The sequence below is a fragment of the Amblyomma mixtum genome, chromosome 3 (genome assembly GCF_055824585.1).
Source record: "Amblyomma mixtum isolate Tamu chromosome 3, ASM5582458v1, whole genome shotgun sequence".
Lineage (NCBI taxonomy): Eukaryota > Metazoa > Arthropoda > Arachnida > Ixodida > Ixodidae > Amblyomma > Amblyomma mixtum.
The window spans coordinates 52,974,375-52,995,408 of record NC_143014.1 but is presented as its reverse complement, the minus strand read 5'-3'; the positions used below and the strand labels follow the sequence as shown (position 1 = coordinate 52,995,408).

At 49.9% G+C, this 21,034-nt stretch overlaps 2 protein-coding genes across 9 annotated transcripts in view; one reads left to right on the top strand and one right to left on the bottom strand.

The window, feature by feature from the left end:
* LOC149350215 (oxysterol-binding protein-related protein 6-like) overlaps positions 1–21,034 on the bottom strand; it is a 158,604-nt gene that overhangs the window by 65,655 nt on the left and 71,915 nt on the right. The gene's annotated exons all lie outside the window — the stretch shown is intronic.
* LOC149350217 (uncharacterized) lies at positions 653–20,827 on the top strand. 3 transcript variants are annotated; one of them, XM_089579183.1, is made up of 5 exons: positions 653–812; positions 8,380–8,483; positions 12,210–12,379; positions 15,691–15,877; positions 20,412–20,827. In XM_089579183.1, the coding sequence occupies exons 3-5, from the start codon at positions 12,210–12,212 to the stop codon at positions 20,478–20,480; spliced, it is 426 nt and encodes a 141-aa protein (XP_089435309.1). In that variant the 5' UTR covers positions 653–812; positions 8,380–8,483; the 3' UTR covers positions 20,481–20,827. The 3 variants fall into 3 exon arrangements, with proteins under 3 accessions (XP_089435309.1, XP_089435311.1, XP_089435312.1); XM_089579186.1 differs by having other exon boundaries at positions 655–812; positions 15,691–15,901; XM_089579185.1 differs by lacking the exon at positions 8,380–8,483.

Sequence of the window (21,034 nt, the reverse complement as noted above, 5' to 3'; positions counted from 1 at the left end):
AACGCAAAGAAGAATGCAGACCAAGAAAGAATGAAGAGGACAGCTGTGCTGCAGCTTCATCAAGCGCGTGCGTGACCATGCAAACCAGTACCCATTACACTTTGTAGAAAGAATAAGAACAGAGTATCTACCAAACAAATTCCCAATGAAGCCTGTGTCGCAGCCCTCTTTCAACAAAAACTACTCTTATACAGGACTACTATACGTTCAGATACTCGCACAGCTTAGACGAATGCCCAACTTCCTCACAGTTTTCGATATGAGCTCACCGATGCAGCAACTGCTGCAGCACTTTAATTATTGTGGATACGCTATACGTAATTACACCACAGCGACTTCCACCTACCCTAACTTGGAAGAAACTCGATCGCCCTGTCGAAGAACGAAGAAACTTTGGTGTAGCAGACGCCCATGCATCGCGAATTCCATGACGACGACGTCAGATAAGCACTGAGCACGCACAGAGAGCGACGCACCTCTCGTACGCTATATCTTTCTTTTTTTTTCTTGCCCCGCACACGAAGCCTATACGTAGGAAAGCCACGGCAGAAAATAACAAAAGAGAGAGGGAGAGGTGAAGAGGGAAAGCGACTGCTTGTGTGTACGCGCGGAGAGAACCGTTGGGGTGCTACGCCTTATCGCCGCCCTAGGAAGTGAGTCGAACTTCGGACCCTGACCGTTTCCTACGCCCGAGTCTCGTTCTACGCCGCCGCAGACCCGGCGCGTAGGCAGCCTGAAGTCGACGCTCCTCCCGTGCAGCAGTTCCCAGCGCAAGCTTCCTCCAGCTAGAGTGACAGCCGTATAGCTAAATCGTGAGTAAACGCATGCTTCCACCCCGTGCGCGAGCTCGGTACAAGGCGGCGTTCTGAGGGCCCAGTGTTAAGCGGAGCAAGCCCCGTCCGTGCCCTTCCACAGCGGGGACAGCGCGACGACGTCGCTCGCTTCGCTCAGTTGGTGCCCGAGCCGCTGCTAATGTATTTGCGCGCACTAAGGCGGCTGATCTTCCGTCCGCCGCCGGGCAGTCGGCGCTGCGGGGCGTCGGCTTCAGCAAACAGCTCGTGGTGCGTCCGCGCTTGCTTTGCTGCGCGCGGGCGGTCATGCTTGTTGACACGGCTCGCGGGCGCGTTTGGCGGCCACGCCCGGCCGCGACGTCGCTATCTCTCGCCATTAGGCCGACAGAGCTGAACGCGACGGCGCTGAGACAGCGAATTCCCTGTGCGTCTATACAGATCGTCTCCTCCCGTAGGGGGAACATTTCCTGATTGTTTGGCCTTGGGCCCCGTACCGTACTTCGAAGCTCCGGCTACACTCGCTAAGCGTGCAGACAAAGACCACTGGGGCCCTTTGGGAAACTGCATCGCACGAAGGAAGCCCAAGGCCAATATTGAGCTTCCTCGCTACACGGAGTTCCTTCCTCAACCTTGCTCACGGAGAACAAAAGAAAATTTACCCGGACTCGCAAGAGCGCGACCCCGTATATCTTATCGAAGGCGACGCGCGTTGGGACCTATCGCCGCCATTGCACGCCGCATAGCGACGGCGCGTCGCAGCGTGTCCTGCTGTTTTCCATCCCAGTCTTATTGTTTAAACGATAAAAACGAGGCGACGGCACGGACAAAATTCGAAGGTGAACGTTCTTGGACCTTGTTTGCTTGCTTCTTCTGACTACGTTCCCTCTTCCGCTTCTCCTGCAGTTTCCTATATGAGCCGCGTCGGAACGCGGGACGTCGGGGGAAAAAAAAGGAAAAAGCAATAGAAGTCTCTTCTTCTAAAAGCAAGCTTTTCCGGGAGAAAGCTTGCGATCGACGCGGATGGCAGGGACAGGAAATTATAACCCCCGAATTTAATCTTCACCAACTCTCCCGAGTCACGTTCTCCTCCTTTTTGAGCAGTATACCGTGTATAGTGCGCTTTTTTTTTCCTTTTTTGCTCCGTCGGCGCAGCAGCCCATGTGCTGCGTTCGAACGGCGCGCGCCTGTCCGCCCGTCGGCCCGCGCCGTCGTCGTCGGCTGCGTCCGTGTGCGCCTTTCTCCTTGCAAGAACCTCTCGGCCCGTAATAAGCCTTAATCGGGTCGCTGCGCATCCCGCGTGCCGTGAAACAAGCGCAAGGGTGCGTCCCGAGACAAGAAGAGCTCTTTTGGGCCTATCGATCTTTTGTGTCACGTGCCTCTGGGCAGCACCGGCGACGCAAGCTGGGTGCGTGTGTGTACTACGCGCGGATTCGCCGGCGCATTGACGCACTGGGCCGTCAAGGCGAAAAACAGGCAGTGCACGCAGAAGCAAACGAGAAGACCCGAGTTTAATCCTTTCAGACGGGGCCGCCCCGACAGCTCCATTTGCCGGCACGCCGCCGCGCATATGCCCGACGCGTATACAGAGCAGGGTGCAGGGTCTCTCACATATGCAGGCAGCGCGCTTACTTCCGAAAATTGGCGCTTCGCACTTTTCCTTGCCTGTTACGAGAAGAGACTGCGAGCTCGTTTTTCTATTTCTTTTTGCTACTTCACGCTGCCTGTATAATGGCACGTTAAGACCGACTCGCTCTACGATGCCTGCATTGCCTCTGCTGTATTCTGCTTGGCGCTCGTGTGGCAAGTACCGTGTGTTGACTTAAGGGCGAGCGGAAGGAATTCGAAGATCTCTGCAAACATATCGCCATGCTTGGAGCGCACCGCGTCTTCTGCTGGTGGCGAGTGTCGCTGCGCGATAGCCAGCATTACGATCGAAAGTGTAAAGGTGCTTTTCCCGGTGACGACTGCAGTCGCATATTTCTTGCCAGCGGTCTTTTATAGAGAAGACAGGTATAGCTCTGTGCTGGTAAGATCGCAATTTCTTATTCTCATATTGTTTTTCAAGGAACATATATATTACATATGCACTCTTTACCGTGAACATAAAGAAAGCAAGACGCGCTTTAGCATCGGTATATGTTGCATACCAGCGTAATTATGGCCGGTGGGTAGTCGGAACAGAGGACGAACAACGCTGTTCGGCATACACAAGTAATTAGCCGCCACAACCTGTTATTCTATATGGCATGAGGTCACCGAGAATACTTGCAGTCTCAGTACTCGGTGCACGAGACAAACAAGCGCACGTACACCACTTGTAGACGTAGATCAGGAGAAACCTCTCATAAATAAGCATGGCCATCCGGAGCAGCCATGTCCGATGAAATGAACACATAATGCGTCGCACATCGCTGCACAAGAAGACGAAGAGACAGTTTGGGAAGTATCTGCGATAACCATCACTGGAGAAAAGAAGGGCAGCGTGCATAACCAGGCGTAACTACGTGACCGCGGTCCAATGCTTAGGGGAATCCCTCAAGCCGAAGAGGATTTGTGATAAGGGAGTAATTACTATCATCCACCCAAGCGCAGCGATGCTATGGCTACAAAGGAAAGCTACGTAGTTTTCACAGAAACTTGGCAGTATCTGGAGCAACTTGGAGCTATTGATCTCTTCACACTCGCCCTACCATATGCTATATCCGCTCCGGTTAGCTCAGCTGGTACAGCGACTGCCCCGGTGAGGCGGTGGTTCGGGGTTCGAATCGGAGAAGCAACGTGGGGGGGGGGGCACGTCATATGACCTTGTGGCGTCATCGCAACCTGCCCATCCGATTGTGAGCGAACTGACCACTGCGGCAGGTCGCAGTTAAATTAATGCTTGGTCGCGAGAGGTTGCTCTGGGAAAGCAACCTCGGTCGCACACGACGCGCCAGTGGCAGCACCTGTCATCGCAGGAAAGTGGCGCATCACTTAACCGCTGCACCGCTGCGCAAAGAGTGATATGAAGACTCCCAGGCATCTCTGAATGTAAAGTTGAGAATGAGCAATTCCGCATATACGGGCATTATCCCACAAACGCCATCGCGTCATACCCTTAGGTGGAGCTTAAGTGTCCCACCCCCCCCCCCCCCCCCCCCGCCAAAATTTTTCTCCAGCTACGAAGTTTCTGAAGCTGTATAACTATCCTTTGTAGGAATAGTATGGCTGCGCTTGTGCGGATTCTAACGAGTAATTGCTCCTTATTATAACTGCGTAACCACGCGTAGCAACGCTTGCAGCCGAACAAGACCTCCCGCACAGGAGTTTTGAATCCCCTCAACACAAGCACTAACATAAAACATCGTGCACTGAAGCGAAAAGAAGCACGGGAGAAAAGAATAGCTTTTTGCTTCTTCCTTACGTACGTGCGTTCTAAAAACACGTTCTTCGTTCCCGCAGTTTCAGGCGGAGCGTGACGACCACTTTCTCCAACCCATATATATATATATATATATATATATATATATATATATATATATATATATATATATATATATATATATATATGAGCGAGTTCTCGAAAACGATTCATCAGAGAAATCGGCAATCCAAGCAAAAGCAGTACGCAGCCTCGAGATGGCGTAGGCAAGCCATACTGAAGTACTCGAATATACCTCCCGTTAGCTTATTTCCAGCACTGCACAATGAACAGAGCCCTCTTTTCGGTTTAAACGCCGCGTGTGCACATGTGTGAGTGTGTGCGCCTCTGTTCTCGCTAGAACTTCCTCCTGCTGGTCAGCAGCGTTTCTTTTCTATCTCGCAGTAAGAAACGCGGCAAAAAAAAAAAAAGAATGAAGACTGGCAGCCGACGTCGTGAAACTGTCCAGCGTCGTGGCAGCCAGCGCGCGGCGGTTCTGTTGGGGCCGCAGTGAGGAAAGAGCGGAGCGCGCGCGGCAGCGGCGGCCCCGCCCCGTCGGCCGCCCGAACAGCTCCTTGAGAGCGCGGCAGTGGGCGATCCAAAATGGAGATGCGTCACGCCTCCTTTACGAGGCGCTCCGTTCACTTAGCCTAATGCGGCTGTGAATTATTTAGGGTCCGGCTGCGAGCTAGAGGAGGACTATTTAATCAACTTGCCACCTGTGCTACGCCTACGCGCTGCGAGATTGCCCCGATCGTGCTCCGAGTATATAGGAGACGCGCCCCCCGAGGAGAGCTAGGTGTCTCTACATATTACGTAGCCGTATATACCCGCTGCAAGCTTTGTACGACGCCTCGACGGCATAGTCGAGCGGCAGTTCCTCGATGCAGCGGAATGTATCGTTGTCGCCTGTCGCCTTTAATAAGAAGCAAGCAAACAAAATAGCACACAAAACAACTCTCTCTCTCTCCATTTAGCGGAACTCCAAATAATACAGCTTGCATGAACGTTGTTTGCGATTTGCGTGGTCGTCAGTAGAGACGCGGAGCTGCAATTTCGTGGTAGGGATTGCGCCAGAGGATGCTATTGTGGAAGCTTTTGCGGGAGAACGGCATAACTTTATATATATATATATATATATATATATATATATATATATATATATATATATATATATAAGTGCCTCCGCTTTAATGAGAGCATGCACGAATACTACGAGGTAATCGAATAATGAGGAAAGAGTGCCGCTGGTAAAGATGTTTGAACCCTTGCTTGAATGTTTGCTGACACTGCGTTACACGCAAGTTTGTTTAACCAGTTCATTCCTTTAAATAAAACGCTCGCGATCCTGTCAAGGTCGCAGCAAGCCGATCTTTAGAGCTAGGCGCAAGAAGCAGTGCGCGCTCCGGGGAGCTCGACTTACCTGAGACTGAGAAGCTACGCGCCGACTCACCGCCGCCGTGACGGCGAGACCAGACGGGAGCAAAGCGCAACGTATACCGAGACGCACGAGTTTCTGTCAGCGAGCTGAAGGCGCTGTCAGCGCAATGCGAGGAGTCGAGTCAGTATCCGCGCGTGCCTGTACACGTGTCGGCGCGTCAATGAACCGAGAGCCCCAACAGCGCAAAGCTTGTAACGCATGGGTGCTCGCGGTGACAGGCGACCCGCCTGCAAAGTCGGCTGTGAGCCCGTCACATTATGATCATTGCTCACTGACAAGGATTTTAGTGACGGAGTTTGGACGAGCCAGCATAAGCCTCAATTTAGCAAGACCCTTCCGTGTTTCTATAAATAATAAATAAATACAACCGGCGCTAAGGAGTTGATTAGTCCGAAAGCTGAGCTATTTTATTCGTTTTGCACTCGCAGCTCAAAAGTTTCGACGATGTCAGCGCGGCGTCATCGGCGCAGAATAAAGCGCGAACGAACGGCGCGACGAATGACGCTTTGCTCGAGTTGTGTTCTTTTTATGTGGCAGCTTGGGTCGACAGATTCGTTCTGCGTAGGCCCGCTCGAACCAAAAGCTGTGTAAGCCACGGGCGAGCGGCCATATTCTCCCCTTCGCCAGGCCTTGAATGCGCCAGCCGCGCAGTTCAGGACACGAGCCGTGTTTGCGCGGGGCTTCCGCGACCACGCACAGCGCACGTTTGTTTTCGAGCGCGCGACGAGGAAGGAAAAAGCATACTGGCGCACGTATCTCCCGTATTTACGCTACGATACGCCAGCATTCTACGTGGCACTATGCGATACGCACACCCGAGAGCAGCGGGTATACCTTTATTCCCCAGCACAGCTTTTGTTGAGATGTATGGCGATCATTATTATGCTTCTAGCCTTCTTTTCTTCTCATTCGCCTTTCTTCGCTGTGTCTTACCTCGTGGGTTTCGAGCCTCATATCCTCGTCACGATGACGGTGGTGAGTTTTCCGGCTGTGCACGCTGCAGTGCTGTCTCTGGCAGGGTATTTGTTATAACTACACGACAACGAGACAAATGTTCCTGGACACAGAAACGCCTTTCATAAGGTCAATTAATAACTAAAGTTTTCTTCTTCTTATAATCGGTTACGTATACGTGCCCCTAGAACCGCACTTCGAGCGGTTGGCATCGAAACGCCGACAAAACAAAGTCCCCTGATCTCGGAGATGTGAAGTGAATCTAGCGCAGCGGATGTTTTGTCCACAAATGCGTTTCATGAAACAGGATGCCAGAGAACAAAGCCGAGACGGAAGATGCGAGAGGGAAAGCCTATGGAACACAGCAGGAAGAGAGTCTCCAGCTGTGGTCTAATACTTGGGCAGTGTACGAGTATTAATGCCCCAGGACGCGATCAACTCGCGACGCGATCAACTATGTCCTCAGCGTCGTACTTAAAACTTTGTTTTACCGTCCGCTTGGTCAATTCTCCTCGCGAAAGTGACCCACGCAATCGAACCATATGGGCCAATCTCTAAGCCCTCCTCAGCCAATTAACGATATCGCTCTCTCTCGTTATGCTGATCGGGAAAGAAGTGCTACGTGCAGGAAGAAAAAGAAGCGCACGTCCCTGTAGCTAGTGGTTATTAAAGGTCAATTTGAATGCATTAAACTTGCAGCACCTACTCAGCGTTGTCACAATGAGCTGAATGACGTGAGTTTCTAGTTAACTTCCCACAAATGGCAGGCGAATCCTGCGTAGTTTCTTCGCCTCAGCGAGGCACTGACAGCCTGGCTGACGTGTATTGGCAAATAACTGGTCATTATTGCTGGACGGTGCTCCCTCTACCTGTATGTATAATGATATGAGCACATCCTTAGGATCCGGACGCAGGCATGTGCAGACTGCAAGAGGCGCCGCTGCCAGAGATCCACTATCCATAGGCGACCTGTAAAACGCATGTAGGCAAATTAGCGCTTATTCCGGGGTCGAGTCAACGAAACGCTCGTAGGGCTCTGTCGTGGTGATTTCATTAGGACCAGAGAGAGAAATGGGGAAAAAAAGCCGGGACGCCAAGATTTCCGTGCAATCACGTTAAAGGACACCGGAAAGGTAGGCTAACCACACAAAACAATTACAATGCGTAGCTGGTCACACTATGTTACTGAGATTAAGGATAAACAGCAAAGGTAAACAAAGGTGAAACGGGTGTCCAAGCTTCCAGCCTCCCACCGCAATGGCACGTCACCCTTAATGCTTCCCAGATCCGGAAGCATCCGGACCTTTCGGGATGCTTCAGAGAAGTACATGCTTACGCGTAGCGATGGAAAAAAAAAAGGAATATAAACTGCAACCATGACGCTGGTCTGAGTCCGTGACTTCGTTGAACTGCGCCCCTGGCAACACTCCACGGTTCCACGGCATTAGGGGCCCATCTTGCTCCGGGTGCGACCTTAGCCTTCTAACGCTGAGACTCCGCGTGTTGCGTGCGTGAGTCGCGGACAGCAAACTCGTAGCGGCGATCCAAGAGCCGAGTGCATTGACTCGTTGGGTCGCTTGCTCGGGAGCACTTTGTTGCCAACCGATCACCGTTACGTACAAGGCGACGTGCTCGCGAGAGGACCGAAAAGAAGGCGTCAGCGAGGCAGTCGGACATGCGCGCAGCGGCGGCGCCGCTTACGCGAGCCCCCTGGAATGCCCCGTAGATAAAGAACGCGGCTGCCGGCCAGGCACGCATTGTTATCGCACCTCCCGAACGCCCGTTCCCCGCAGGCGCGGCAGCGGCCCAATAAACGCTCCGGCCGCCCTCCGACCGAGCAGCAGACGGATCGCCTTCCCTCCCGAGGTGGTGGCACGACGCCGAGTCCTTTCCAAAGGTGAGCAGCCATCCTCGTTCGCTCGCTTCTTCCCGGCACGATCAAAAAGCAGCTCGGGGCGCTCCGCCCTCGGCGGAAAAACACCACACGGACAAAAGCGGCTCCGAAAGGTGTGCCGGCTGCCCCCACCCAAATGTATTCCAAAGGGCACCTTCCACCTGCCTTTTATGCTTTTCATCTTCTCTTTTCCTGCCTGTGAAGACCAACTCACTCACAGAGGCCGCGAAGCACGTAGCGTTCGCACCGCGCCGACTGTCTTCTCGGCGGCGGGGAAAGTGCGGCGGCCTCCGCGAGAGCGAAGTTTGGGCCGCCCCCCGACGTTTGCATTGATTTTTCTCTTCGCGCTTAAAACCGTCTGGCTACTTCTACGACTACTTTTCTCGCCACAAATGGTTCATTTCTCAGGCGAAAAGAACTGCATGTTTTTTTTTTCGAGGGAAAAAAAATGGGGGTGCATTAAAATGGAACCGTGTGCTGCTCACGTCGATGTTGCAAGTGCGAAGAATTATTTAGAAGGCCGCTTTAATGTACGAGGCTGCGTTAAAGGGTTTCAGAGTTGAAAACGCTGAGGTACATAGATATGTATACGCGTCTCTACAGTTTACATGCGTGCGTGCGTGTACACACACACACACACACACACACACACACACACACACACACACACACACACACACACACACACACACACACACACACGCACACGCACACGCACACACACACGCACGCACGTACACGCACACACACACACGTTTTCATGTTTCGTGACACATATCGTATCTGATATAAACTGCTACCACACTACAGTTGATATGCATTGCTTAAAGCGTTTCCGCATGCTTTTTATATCTGTGTTACTATGTTAGGCAGGTCAATGCTTCGTCCCGTGTCTTTATGTCGGTTTCATATCCTTTGCACTGTTTTAGTCAATTCCATGCCAATTCCAACGCAACTGGCCCAACAGAAATTTTTATTTACTGTGGTCCCAGCTGTAGTCTCTAATGAGGCTGCACCGTAGTGACTTATTGAACATCCCAGCTGGGACGATAGGAAATTTCTGTCATGTCTTATCGTGAAAACAAAAACTAAATCACTAGTTTTATTTGCTGAGAAATGATTGCCCGCTATTAATGAGTTATATGAGGAGGCTTGTTGTTAAGCCTTAAGAATAATCGTATCGTCAATTGAGAGGTTGCAAACAAGAATTCGTAAAAAAAATATTGCATAACAAATTTTGCGTAACAATAAAGTTGCATAGTGTTCATTCATGATGGTTGTGCGTCGCCAGGAAGAAGAAAAACGACAAAGTACGGGCTAAAGCGCCATATTCGCAATGAAGCCCCTGAAGTCGTCCCAGAGTTCTTTGAGCTTATGTCATAGCTTGTGGTGGATTTCTAGCTACCAGAAGTGACGGCCTTTTTCATTCCTGCATTTTACGCCTTTTGATTCCTCTGCGTGAGATGCGGCTATGCGCAAACAAGCCGTTGGAACTAAATCAGCGAAAGCTGCATTTTCTGTTGACGTGCTTGAACAGCATGCATGCATATGTCTGCCTGGTCGAAGCTGCATAAACGGGGCCGTATGCAAGGTCCAACGTTCGACTGAAATCGATGTCGTGACATACATTATTCATGTCGGTCCAAATTTGTCGCCTATATCCACTTCCAAGGTTTTTCTTTTTTTTTTTCCCCTCCCCGACTCTGCTAACACTCCGGCCAGGCTCTTCACAGATATAGCATCTCACGTATCCAGCTTGGCGATAATGTACTTGCTGCGTATTATGACATTCTGCGCTACAAGACGTATTACCGTCAAGTGTGCTGTAGTGTATACACAACAGCATAGTTGACAGTAATACCTATTTAGCGCCGCGGCATTTAGTTCCAGCAGTGGCATTTCGGCTTGAAGCATACGCGCACAGGAAAAAAAAGCACGAAAAAATCAAAGCTGACGGTTCCGCCCTAATGTCACTTTATTTTATATTTCAACAAAATTCACATCACCCGTTGTGTGAACTGCAGGCGAAATGATATTGCGTGTGAGCGAAGTAAGCTCCGCAGAACTATGTTTCGGCGCTCCCACAATGTATATATATATATATATATATATATATATATATATATATATATATATATATATATATATATATATATATATGTCAGCGAATTGAGAGAGGAGGGTGTGAAACACGCTGTATCGCACGCTGCACAATATAGGCACGCAGCGGATTCAGGTGGCCTGTCTATCAGCGAGCATGAAGAAACACCACGTCGAACAAATCGCATACACTACACGGTTCGCCGCGGTTCGCCGTAGCTCGCTCTCCATGTCAACAAGTTTCGCTTACTTGTTCGCCCTGTTGCATTTGTTCTCCGAGGTTGCACAATCGGGGCCTATTGTCTCGCGAAACAAGCAGGAATCGATACAGTCCTCGCGGTGGCAGCGCTTCATTTGTTTCCGCACTGCATAGGACGATTCCTCGATTACGCTGCGTCGTCACGAAACCCTATAGTACCGAGCTGCTAATCGCTGCGGATAGCGGCAAAGTTCAGCGTCCGTGCCCGCTGCGCTGGCACATGTTTCCGGCACCGCATTGTGATCATTTGTTAATTATCTCTGTCGGGCTACTCCGTTGTAAGCAACCTATAAACCTATAGAAGGCAGTGTGCCAGTATCGCACCGTATACTATATACGAGAAAAAGTAGACTAGCAGTGTTTTTGCAGGGGCAGGTTTTTGTTATGCACAAAACAGATGTTTGGCGGTCGCTCCGTTTTCGTTCAGAATTAACAGCGGGTGAAGGTACAGGTGCCGACATAATTAAACGGAGTTCGCTGCTTTGTTCCTAATGCAACCACACCTCTCCTAGAGCAGAAATTAAGAAACATTTTTTTTTAGTTATGGCAATATGCTTTATGGTCGCCACTTAGAGAACTCTTAAATATATGAAGTAGAGCATTGGCAGTGTTCATAAGGAGTCTGTACTCGCGCCCCCCATTGGCGGCAGACAAGTGTGCAGCATTTTGGTGACGTTGCGCTGGTGGGGACGGATTTTTTCATGTTTTCCACTCTTAATTCAATCAAAATGGTCTTAAATACACTGCTAATATATATATATATATATATATATTTATATATATATATATATATATATATATATATATATGGTGAACACTCTCAAGGTTAGGTCACACGTAAACATAAATACCCCGGAAAGCAAAATATTGGAGAGCACCGGACGCGTAATTCGGAGGTCGTTGGTGCGGTTCCCACCGGCGGCATGTGGTTGCTTTTTCTTCTGTTTTTTTTAATCAATTATCTTCAAGCGATAAAATATTTACTAACAATCACCATTGATCAACACCACAGATTGAAAAAAAAATCCCCTATGCTCCTTGGTTTCTGTGGCTGTTGACTTCTCTCTCATATATATATTATGCAGCCAGCTTAATGCACTCCATGTAAGCAACACAAACGAAAGGAAGACACAGACAGAAGTTTAATGCAAGACGAAGTGTCTCGATATATCCCTAGACCGGCCAGCTAATTTTATATTTCCCCCACTATGTCGAATCTGCGAGAACATCAAGGCTCTTCACGTTACTGATCCATCGAAACTCGTATCTAAAAATGAGAAAATGCCGGTCGCGATTAATGTCGCATGATTGCACACTGTACAAGGTAGAGCAGTCGTCCGAGTGAACTGGGTTTCACGACGCATGCGCAGATGACGCAAGCCGAGTTTCGGGCGTTCCGCGTGGGCAACATGACGGCGGTGACGCTGTGCACCATGTGCCTGGTGGGCGTCGGACTGCTGCTCCTCATCTCGGGCGCCGTGGTCACCGGCATCGTCTACACCGAAGTGAGGCCGCCCACCGCTGACGAGAACTACGACAGGTGAGCGCCGCGAACGGACCGTTATTTGTAGGCAGAGCGCGCGTATCACGAGCAGCTCCGCCTGTACGATGACACGCAAATCGTTGAATAAAGCGCGGTCGAATGCACGGAACAACATTTGCAAGGTCCTTCTGTGCGTCTGCGAAAGACGCCTTCTATGGCGAAGCACTCGGAATTCCTCCGAGTGCGCCGAACTCTCACGCAGTTAGACGCTATACATCTGGTGAGTGTTGAAGCCGCGGCCGATAACAGAAGCCGCGACCTTAATATCAGCAGCATAAGGTTGCTCGCTCCTTTGTTTAGTGAGTCCATCGGAAGGTGGAGCATGTCAGCGCCTATATGTAACGCGAGTGGAAAAAGCCCAAACACACGTCTGATCGGTAAAACAAGAGGCGCGGCAGAGTGTTGATTCATTGCGTCTGGAACTACATACCTCAGCTTCGAGAAAAAAAAAAAAAAGGACAGCCTCACCTCAGGTATTCTGCGGGAGACAATTGCAGACTGCTATCAAAATAGCCGTGTCAAAATGTTTCCATTCATATCACAAGCCTCTGGAGAGTTTTTGAACCATTCCACTGTGAATCAAACTGTCCAGTTTCGTTACATTTTACTGGACGCTTTCCGTCATCAAATACAAACAGACATGAAGAAATGAACGGCGGCGCAACAAGGACACTTAACAAGAGAGGGGACACCACATGCGCACATGTGGTGTCCCCTCTCTTGTTAAGTGTCCTTGTTGCGCCGCCGTTCATTTCATCATGCACCAACTCGCCCCTCAGGCCATTCTTCTACAAACAGACATACTATAGGGTCTTTGGAATAACGGTTGGTTTCAATATCCTGTCTTCTGATTTTATTTTTCATTGCAAGATTTCGCCTTTGACTTGACGTCACAGTCGTGTGTCAGACGCTGAAACATTCTGGCATTAATCACGACCGAAAGACTCGTGACGTCACGTCAGAGCAGCAGAGTCATAACGAGGTGGAATGCTCAGAAGAAAGGAAAAAGGAGAAAAAAAAAGTCGCCATAAAAGCGCAAGTAAGCAAAGGTTCGTTTTATGGGTTGACCAGTTAAGGCTCCGTGTAAACGCCTCTCTTTTCTTTCAACACGCCATAAAGAAATGGCTAGTGGTTCATATTAAAACTTAACACCACTAACAACGCGGAGAAGAGTCAGAGCGGAAAACAAAAGCGTTGATTTTCAGCAGCATTATTCGGAAAGGATAACATTCTCACACATGAACCGACCCCACGAGCTCGATGTAGCCATGTGGTCAGTTTTAGTTAGCGAAAGACGTGTGATCGGTTTCGGAAAGACTGGCTTGCTTACATACGAACCGATCACATGTGCCTGGTGTTGCTATATGGCCAGCTAGTTCGCTAATGTCGTGTGGTATAGGCTGCGTATAATATATAAACGCACTTTTTATATCGAACAGATGCTGGCGAAAGTCAGCGCTTGTGTCGTTAGTTTTTCCTCCTCCGCATTGCTGCCTGCACTGCAGACAGTACACACTTTTTTTGCCTCAAAATTTATCTTCCACTGAAACACGCGCCGCTGTCGTTCCTATAGCTAGGTCTTTAAACAAGATTTGTGAGGCGCTCCTCCCTGTAGCCTTTCTTTTGTGAACTTCGCTTCTGCTCAGCTTCTTATGTCAGAGATGCCTAAGTTAGACCTGCACGTTAGTGGCAGTCATAAAAGATGCGACCGCCGGTCTGTATACGACGAGAAATTGCATTCCCATAACACGAAGCACTGCCTAACAGCGCGTGTAATCCTCGATAAGTGCTGGTTTACCTAATGGTCGTGTGGCATTACGTGCTGGTACCTACACAATACACCTATTTAATAATTTGCGAAAATTGGGGAAAGTGTGGTTGGCTAAGGAAACGAGCGAAAGCGGCCAACTTTTATTCATACCAGAAAAATAGCTAGCGAGCAGCTGTGTTTTAAGTGAACTTCTTTCTTTAGTTAACTTCATTTCTACAGTTACGTTCTATTGTTCGTGGATGTATACTGTGTATATAACGTAGAAAAGCACATTATATTAGAGCTTGGAACCGAACCGCTGCACTCCACGCGTCGCGTGCGTAACTCACCCACAATGTGCATGTCCCGCACTTATTTGGTCTATTCCTTTTTTTTTTGTGTGTGCACAGCGTTTGTGAAAAATATACAAAGCAGTGTGTTTGCTTCCGTGCAGTGCACTGTGGATAGTTTTGCATCACCAGCGCACTATATCTCCGGAGTATAAGAACTATTACTCTTGCCCTTGCCGTCTAGTTTGAAGCGCTGTGCAAAGGCTGTAGGTGGATTTTGTCGCCTTAATATTTCATCGAGGCTCGATGGACAAGATGACTTATTTTTCTCGAATGTCTAACAGACGATTCTGTCTTTAAAATGAAAAACTAAACTCAATTTCTGGTCTGTAACTCTTGCTTTCTTGTGTGTACGGCCTGTACTGACATATCAGCAACCGAAAGCCATTACTAATCGTCGTGCCCTTAATAGCTAGAGAACAGCGCTGACAATAATGCTGTCGGGTAGTGCAAAAAAGGCACTGTACAAAACTGCCGTGGCAGGCAACATCTTTCCTTTTTGTATTTTTCTTTCAATAAACCACTACTACCACTCGCGTCACCGAAAATCTAGCAGGACGAAGCATCGTATACCTTGTATTCTTCTCAACGTGATTAACGCACCCGGAGACCGAGCTTCCTCTATCTCTGTTGGCTCATTCCATTTACCTTAGATAAGCGGGCAGCGGATGTGACTCCACGATGACTGCTATCGAGCGGTGGCGTCGCGACCTGCACAAAGCCCGGGATAGCGCTTTAGATTACCAAAGAAGCTCGCGAATGTAAACATGAATTTGTACGTTCCTCTCCATGCGCCGTAGTGATAGTGCAGGAGTGTTTTCAGTACTGTTCGGAGCTCCTTGCGAGGCAACTAAGTAGCCCAAATGTGTTCCCGTGTTCATATATCCTTAGTTTAGTTTAGTTTTATAGGGTTGAACGTGAATCAGAACATTACAACATCTTAGGTTGAGAGACGAAGTAATTAAGCACTGATCAAAGGCTCTGTTTGTTAAAAATGTGAGAGTGGTGCCTGAGTAAAAAAGAAAGAAAGAGCGCAGCGAGAAACTATTTCATTAATTCTCGTTCACTATAAATGTATCCTAGCGGCAGTTCCCTTGCTGCTTGTCTACAGATAGCTTTCATGATGGTGCAACACGGCCAACGCCGTAGGAGCTGAACGCGGTTTCCTCCAGCACACCAGCAACAGGTGTTTTCCGCGACCACCACAGGTACCGTGGCGCCGACCTCCGCCGGGTGCTGGGCCCACTGATGCTCTGCCTGGGAGGATTCTTGCTCATCGGCGGCTGCGTGTTCATGGCGTTCGGCTACTACTCCAACTACCGCGACGAAGAGCGCGGCTACTCGCAGGCGCATGCACGTGACTACGACAGCGGCCAGCAGCCCAAAGATGTCAAAGTGAGCACGTACTGAGCGGCCCAGGTATTGGTTTGCCTCACTCTCGCGTGGCGCCGATTCTGCCGAGGAGACCCAGCCGCTTCACTGTCCGAGTCGACCCCTCAGCTGCTGCTATGCTCACCGACCGTGGCGTAACTTTGCACACTCTCAGTTTTTTTTTTTCCCACATTTTTTTTCTGTTCTTGAGCTGGGTGCATGCAGTGCCTCCGTGCAAGCTTCTATCTTACTCACAAAAACCAAAGAAGACGACAGGTTATACTGCGGGCGGTCTTACAAGCGATAATTTACGGCAATTTCTGTCGGACCCAGAAAACTGCCGTGCGTCACAACCGCTGCCCAGCTTCCTTGAAAGAGCCTTATCAGAAGGCATTCTTCTCAGCTATCAGTCACGTCGGCCACTTGGTCTTAGGAGGCGAGCTATCGCATCAGCAAGCAACAATGGCGAATGACTGGACGGATGAGTCAGTAGCGCCTCCTGCTCGAGTTACCGCGCTACAACGCAACGAGCTATGGCTATAGCTACCAGACCTGCCCTTTACCGTGACTGACCGAGAAAACATCCTTTCCTTGTGAGGTATTTTCGAGCCGGAGTACCGGTGCAGTATTTGCCAAAAGCATGCAGAGAGCGGACCACGTGACGCCCTGCCAATTCGTAACTTTCTAAGTGGCACAGACTCCCTGGAAGCTTCTTGTCATAGTCCAGAGGCAGGCTGCGTGTGTTTGAGAAAGACTGCGTACGTCACTAATGTCGCTGGCTCTGACACCGTTCGCTGCTTAGGGGAGTTTGCGGCCGACTTGCACGATCCACGTTTGGAGCCGCGCTTACCAGAATCTGGATGCTTAAATCTTACATCAGTACTCGTCACTTCTGCCAGCGCCGGTCTTCGTTATCTGCTTGCTGTGCTACGTTCTACCGTTCACCCGGAGGCCAGTCGAAGTGCCAGCATGCTCCATTACAGAACATGCTATAGCGTGTAGTATGTCCTGAAAGTCCGAGATTACAGCTTATAACCGTACGGCCTGGGTGAACGATGTAGCAAGCCGGCTCATTCCACGCCATCGGATACACCTGTCTGCTCCGATCTGCCGCTGTGAAAGCGAAATGCTGAGGCGCATTTCGCTTTGACAGCCGCTACTCCCCGTTCCGACCTCCTTGCGCCGCTCTCCATGACGATCACACGCTAACATCTAACATCACCCATAGCGCGCTCAACTGCTCGGTATATGGCCTTTCTTGAATGCCGCGTGGGTAGAGCCTCGGGCTCAAACAAATTTGGATTTCTGCAAGGTTCACCACAATACAGTCGCATACTGTACGGTTGCAGTATTCAGTTCTACCATCCCGCGATCTTAATCTCTGCTTTGGTAAGCGTCGCTACATCACGGACAAAAGTTTACGAGATGCGCATTCGTGGAAAGAAGCAATCATTTCTGCGTTCTCTCGCTATGGAGTCGTTTAGTATTCGTTCCAGCTGATGGAGCACGCATGCCCCCCACGCCTTTACGCTTTCATTCACCTGCTTTACCAGACCGCGCAGGAATAACGTTTTTTTCCACGAACCTGCATGCCGCAAGCTGTTGTCCATGACTGTACATTTCGTTCTCATGATGTCCCTAGACGCGCACCATGGAGTGTCCCGGCATGTTGCCGTTTTGCATTCCGAGACGCAGCATGTCGAGCGCAGCTGCGAAGGGAGACATTGAGCTCTGCGACGAGTAACGCCCAGCTACAGCGGCGGACACTTGGATCGTGAGTGTACAGTCAGCTGCTGTGCCAGAGATCTGTGCGAGTCTATACGGAGCACAGAGCACGGCTGTTGAGGTTGCTGCTCACCTCAGAAGACATGACACATATCTACGCGGAGGGATTGGCCAAGGTACGGTGGTGAATGCCAAGGAAGTATTTGAGCGGGAAAAAAAGGATTGATAGAAACTAGCGGAATGACAGAAACTAGAAAAAAGGAAATTATATTAATCGTTGAAAAATTGGAATAAATTAAACAAATTTGAAGTACCAGGAACAGAATAAAATGCACTTTTTTGACATGCGGCAGACATTTATGTACAGTTACCAAGGTAACCGACCAGTTGCAGTAATGTAATCACGAGGTAGCCGCAAACACTACTTATCCCCTGCCTCGTCCTCCTCTTCCTCTCGCTCACGCTCGCCATTTCCGACAGCAACAAAGTTGAAACATAATCCCGGCGCATATTTGTCTTAAATAATGCTAATAGCACGACCAGCCGGAAAACACGCGTAATTTACTTTTTCTTTTTATCCGTGTACCGAATGCAATGCGTACGGATGCAGCTTGTGCCATACCGATTGCCCTATTTTTACAGGGACAACGGACTGCGCGTTTCCCTCCTGTGCCATTAAAAACAAAGTTATTTACATTGGTAACAAAGAGAGCCCGGGTAGGAGGGGAGGGGGGAGTTGAACGGTCAGTGCGATACATGGGCCGATTGTGAGGTTTGAAGAACGCTCCGAAGATGACGAAGAGCTGGAAGGCGAATTCAAGTGGTCAACAGTTATAATTTTCAGAATTATTTTCTTCAACACAGAATTCAACCTCGTCTACCTTAAAACGAGTGAATGTTTCACAGCTCTTTGAATGTGCAAGGCACCTTGGCCAATCCCCCACTGTGGCCATGTGCCACTCCAACAGAGGACAACAACAACGAAGATACCACTCCTGAGCACAAGTCTGGGCGGCATGCGCAAAGGAATGCAGCTTGCTGTAGCGGCTTTGGCACAGGACATTCGAAGTTCCGTTACCACTGCACATCGCGCGGCGAGCGCTCGCAAGAAAATAAAAAAATTAAATCAAACTTACCGGTATGCCTTTATCCACAAGAAACCAAATACGGACGCAGCCTCGTAGTGCCCACGATTTCCAATTCAGTACACCTATGAGTCCTCGCCAGCGAGGCGTGGCTCGTATAGTCCACAGCCAATACAGGAGCGAAGATCAATGCTCCGTTGGCCTGGTGAGCTTGCGCAGACTTTCAAAGGTACATTGCCGCGTCTCTGGATAGTTGAACCGACGAACGAAAGGCGATTCTCGCAGGCACCGGCACCTTCGTGCCGGAGCGCTCGAGCACGACGCAGTTCACTAGCCCACAGTCGCTCCTCTAACGGGAAACACTGCGGACCCGAGAGCTAAAGCGACGAGACGACGGGGTATAGGAGGCAGCTGTACAACGCCACTGCCGCAGCTGCAGTCGCCAGAGGTAGTAGAGGAGGGGAGAAGGAGCGCAGCAGTGTGCGCTTTCCGTCGACCCGCTCTTTCCTCGATGCATCAATTTTTGCCACACGCAGACGCCGCGCGGAGGGAGGACGATAATGGGCCGCCGCTTGCACCCGCCGCCAGAGAGGGCGAGGAAAAAAACTCGGGTCTCGCGTTGTTGGTCGCCTCCCAAGGGGAAAAAAGTTCACGTTTCCTCCGCGTGCTTATACTTCATTGATCGCCACGACTGTTGCCGCGATCGAGTAGGAAAGTGCGGTCACCCGGCGAAAGCCTCCGTTAGCGCGTCCTTTCACAGTGCGGCCATTCATCACGGGCCGCGTCTTGCGACTTCGTTGTTCCCGTAACTCCTTTCCGTGCTTGGATACGAGCGCCAACCAAGAATACCGTCGTGTGCAGATGACCGGGCGGGACGATGTTAAACTAATGTGCGATGGGTCGCGCAAAGCGCCAGTGCATTTAGGCGTTGCGTATTTCACGAGACGAGTTACACAACCGTACACTCTACAGACGCAGTGTGCTTTCGAAACAGAACGACTTTTGCATGCCGTCACACGAGTATGTAGTTGTGTCGTTACATGCAACCCAGTGTGTAGAGCATGTGATTTAGATGCCCCCTGCTCTGATCTGAAATGCTGCGTGGTAGCCTTTAGGCTGCCGCTGCTTCCTAGCCCGTAGGCCGTATGATATTGTTGCTGCTGCATGCCTTTCGTTCTTTGTTTCCAGTCGATCGAACCCCATCCTTGACTCCTCAGGTGGAATCCACAGCATGCATGAAACATTACGAGCTGCAAGCCGGAGCCGGCATACCGGCAAGCGCGTGGTAGATACACTTCCTGTACCAAGGTTAGGGAGGCTGCTTCACGTAGCGAATAATTTAAAAGTGCCTCGGCTCAGCAGCTGACAAATCTTGCAGCTCCTGGGTGCGCACCAGAGTACTAGCAAAATTCCGAGGCAGTTACGAAAATACCGCCGCCATAGTGAAGCCAGAAATGGTAGGATGTGATAAAGAAAAGAAAAAAGAAGGCAGAAGCTCGACCTGTGGCATATGAGTCTCACCTTAGATGTCTCTGAGCGCGTCGCAAAGTCGGTGGCCGCGAAGCCGAGGAAAGACGAGCGAACCGCGTCCTCAGCGCACTGCGAGTCTTCCAAATCTGGAAACGCCCCTCGCTGTGCGCGTTTTCGTTTTAACGAACGCCTCCCCGACTCCGCAGGGGGTCGGCGAGCAGCCACGCGACGACAGGTTTCAGACAGAGGCCGGCGAACAATGGTTGTTTTCCTTTCAGATGCATTATCTGGGAAGCTCATCGTCCAAGGAGGACTTGGAAGCCGGGAAGAGGATGATGGAAAGATGATTTCATCCCTGAATAACCTGCTCCACGACTCCATGTACATACTTCTTGGCTGCTGCACCGATCAAAGGGGTACACATTGCATAGGCGTACCTCTTAATTTGTATTGCAAAGCGCGAAGACCGAAGATTAGCAGTCCACAACATGTATCAGTGTGTTGTTCAACTGTCACGCAATGCCTGGTGTACTTTTCTTTTCAATGGCAGAAGGCATTTTAAGCGACATCATACCAAATACATATGCATCGTCACTTACATGAAATACACGGCGCATTTCTCTTCCGGCGAAGTGTCATGTTGTGCCTTGTCATTAGCTAGCCAGTGAAATAAAGTATTTCTTTCAGCAAAAAATATGGAGTAGTCGGAGATTGCTATCAACCCGCACTGATACAGCTGTCGTTGTAAAACTGATACAGCTGTCGTCACCGTTGTAAAGTATAACCGGCCGAAAAAGTAACCGGAAGCCTAAAGTTGCTTTGAAGTTTACTGCTTGAAACTCAACATCACTCTAGAAGTTGGCCCAGTTAGGCAATGTTAAACGAGGCCGACAGCGCTTAC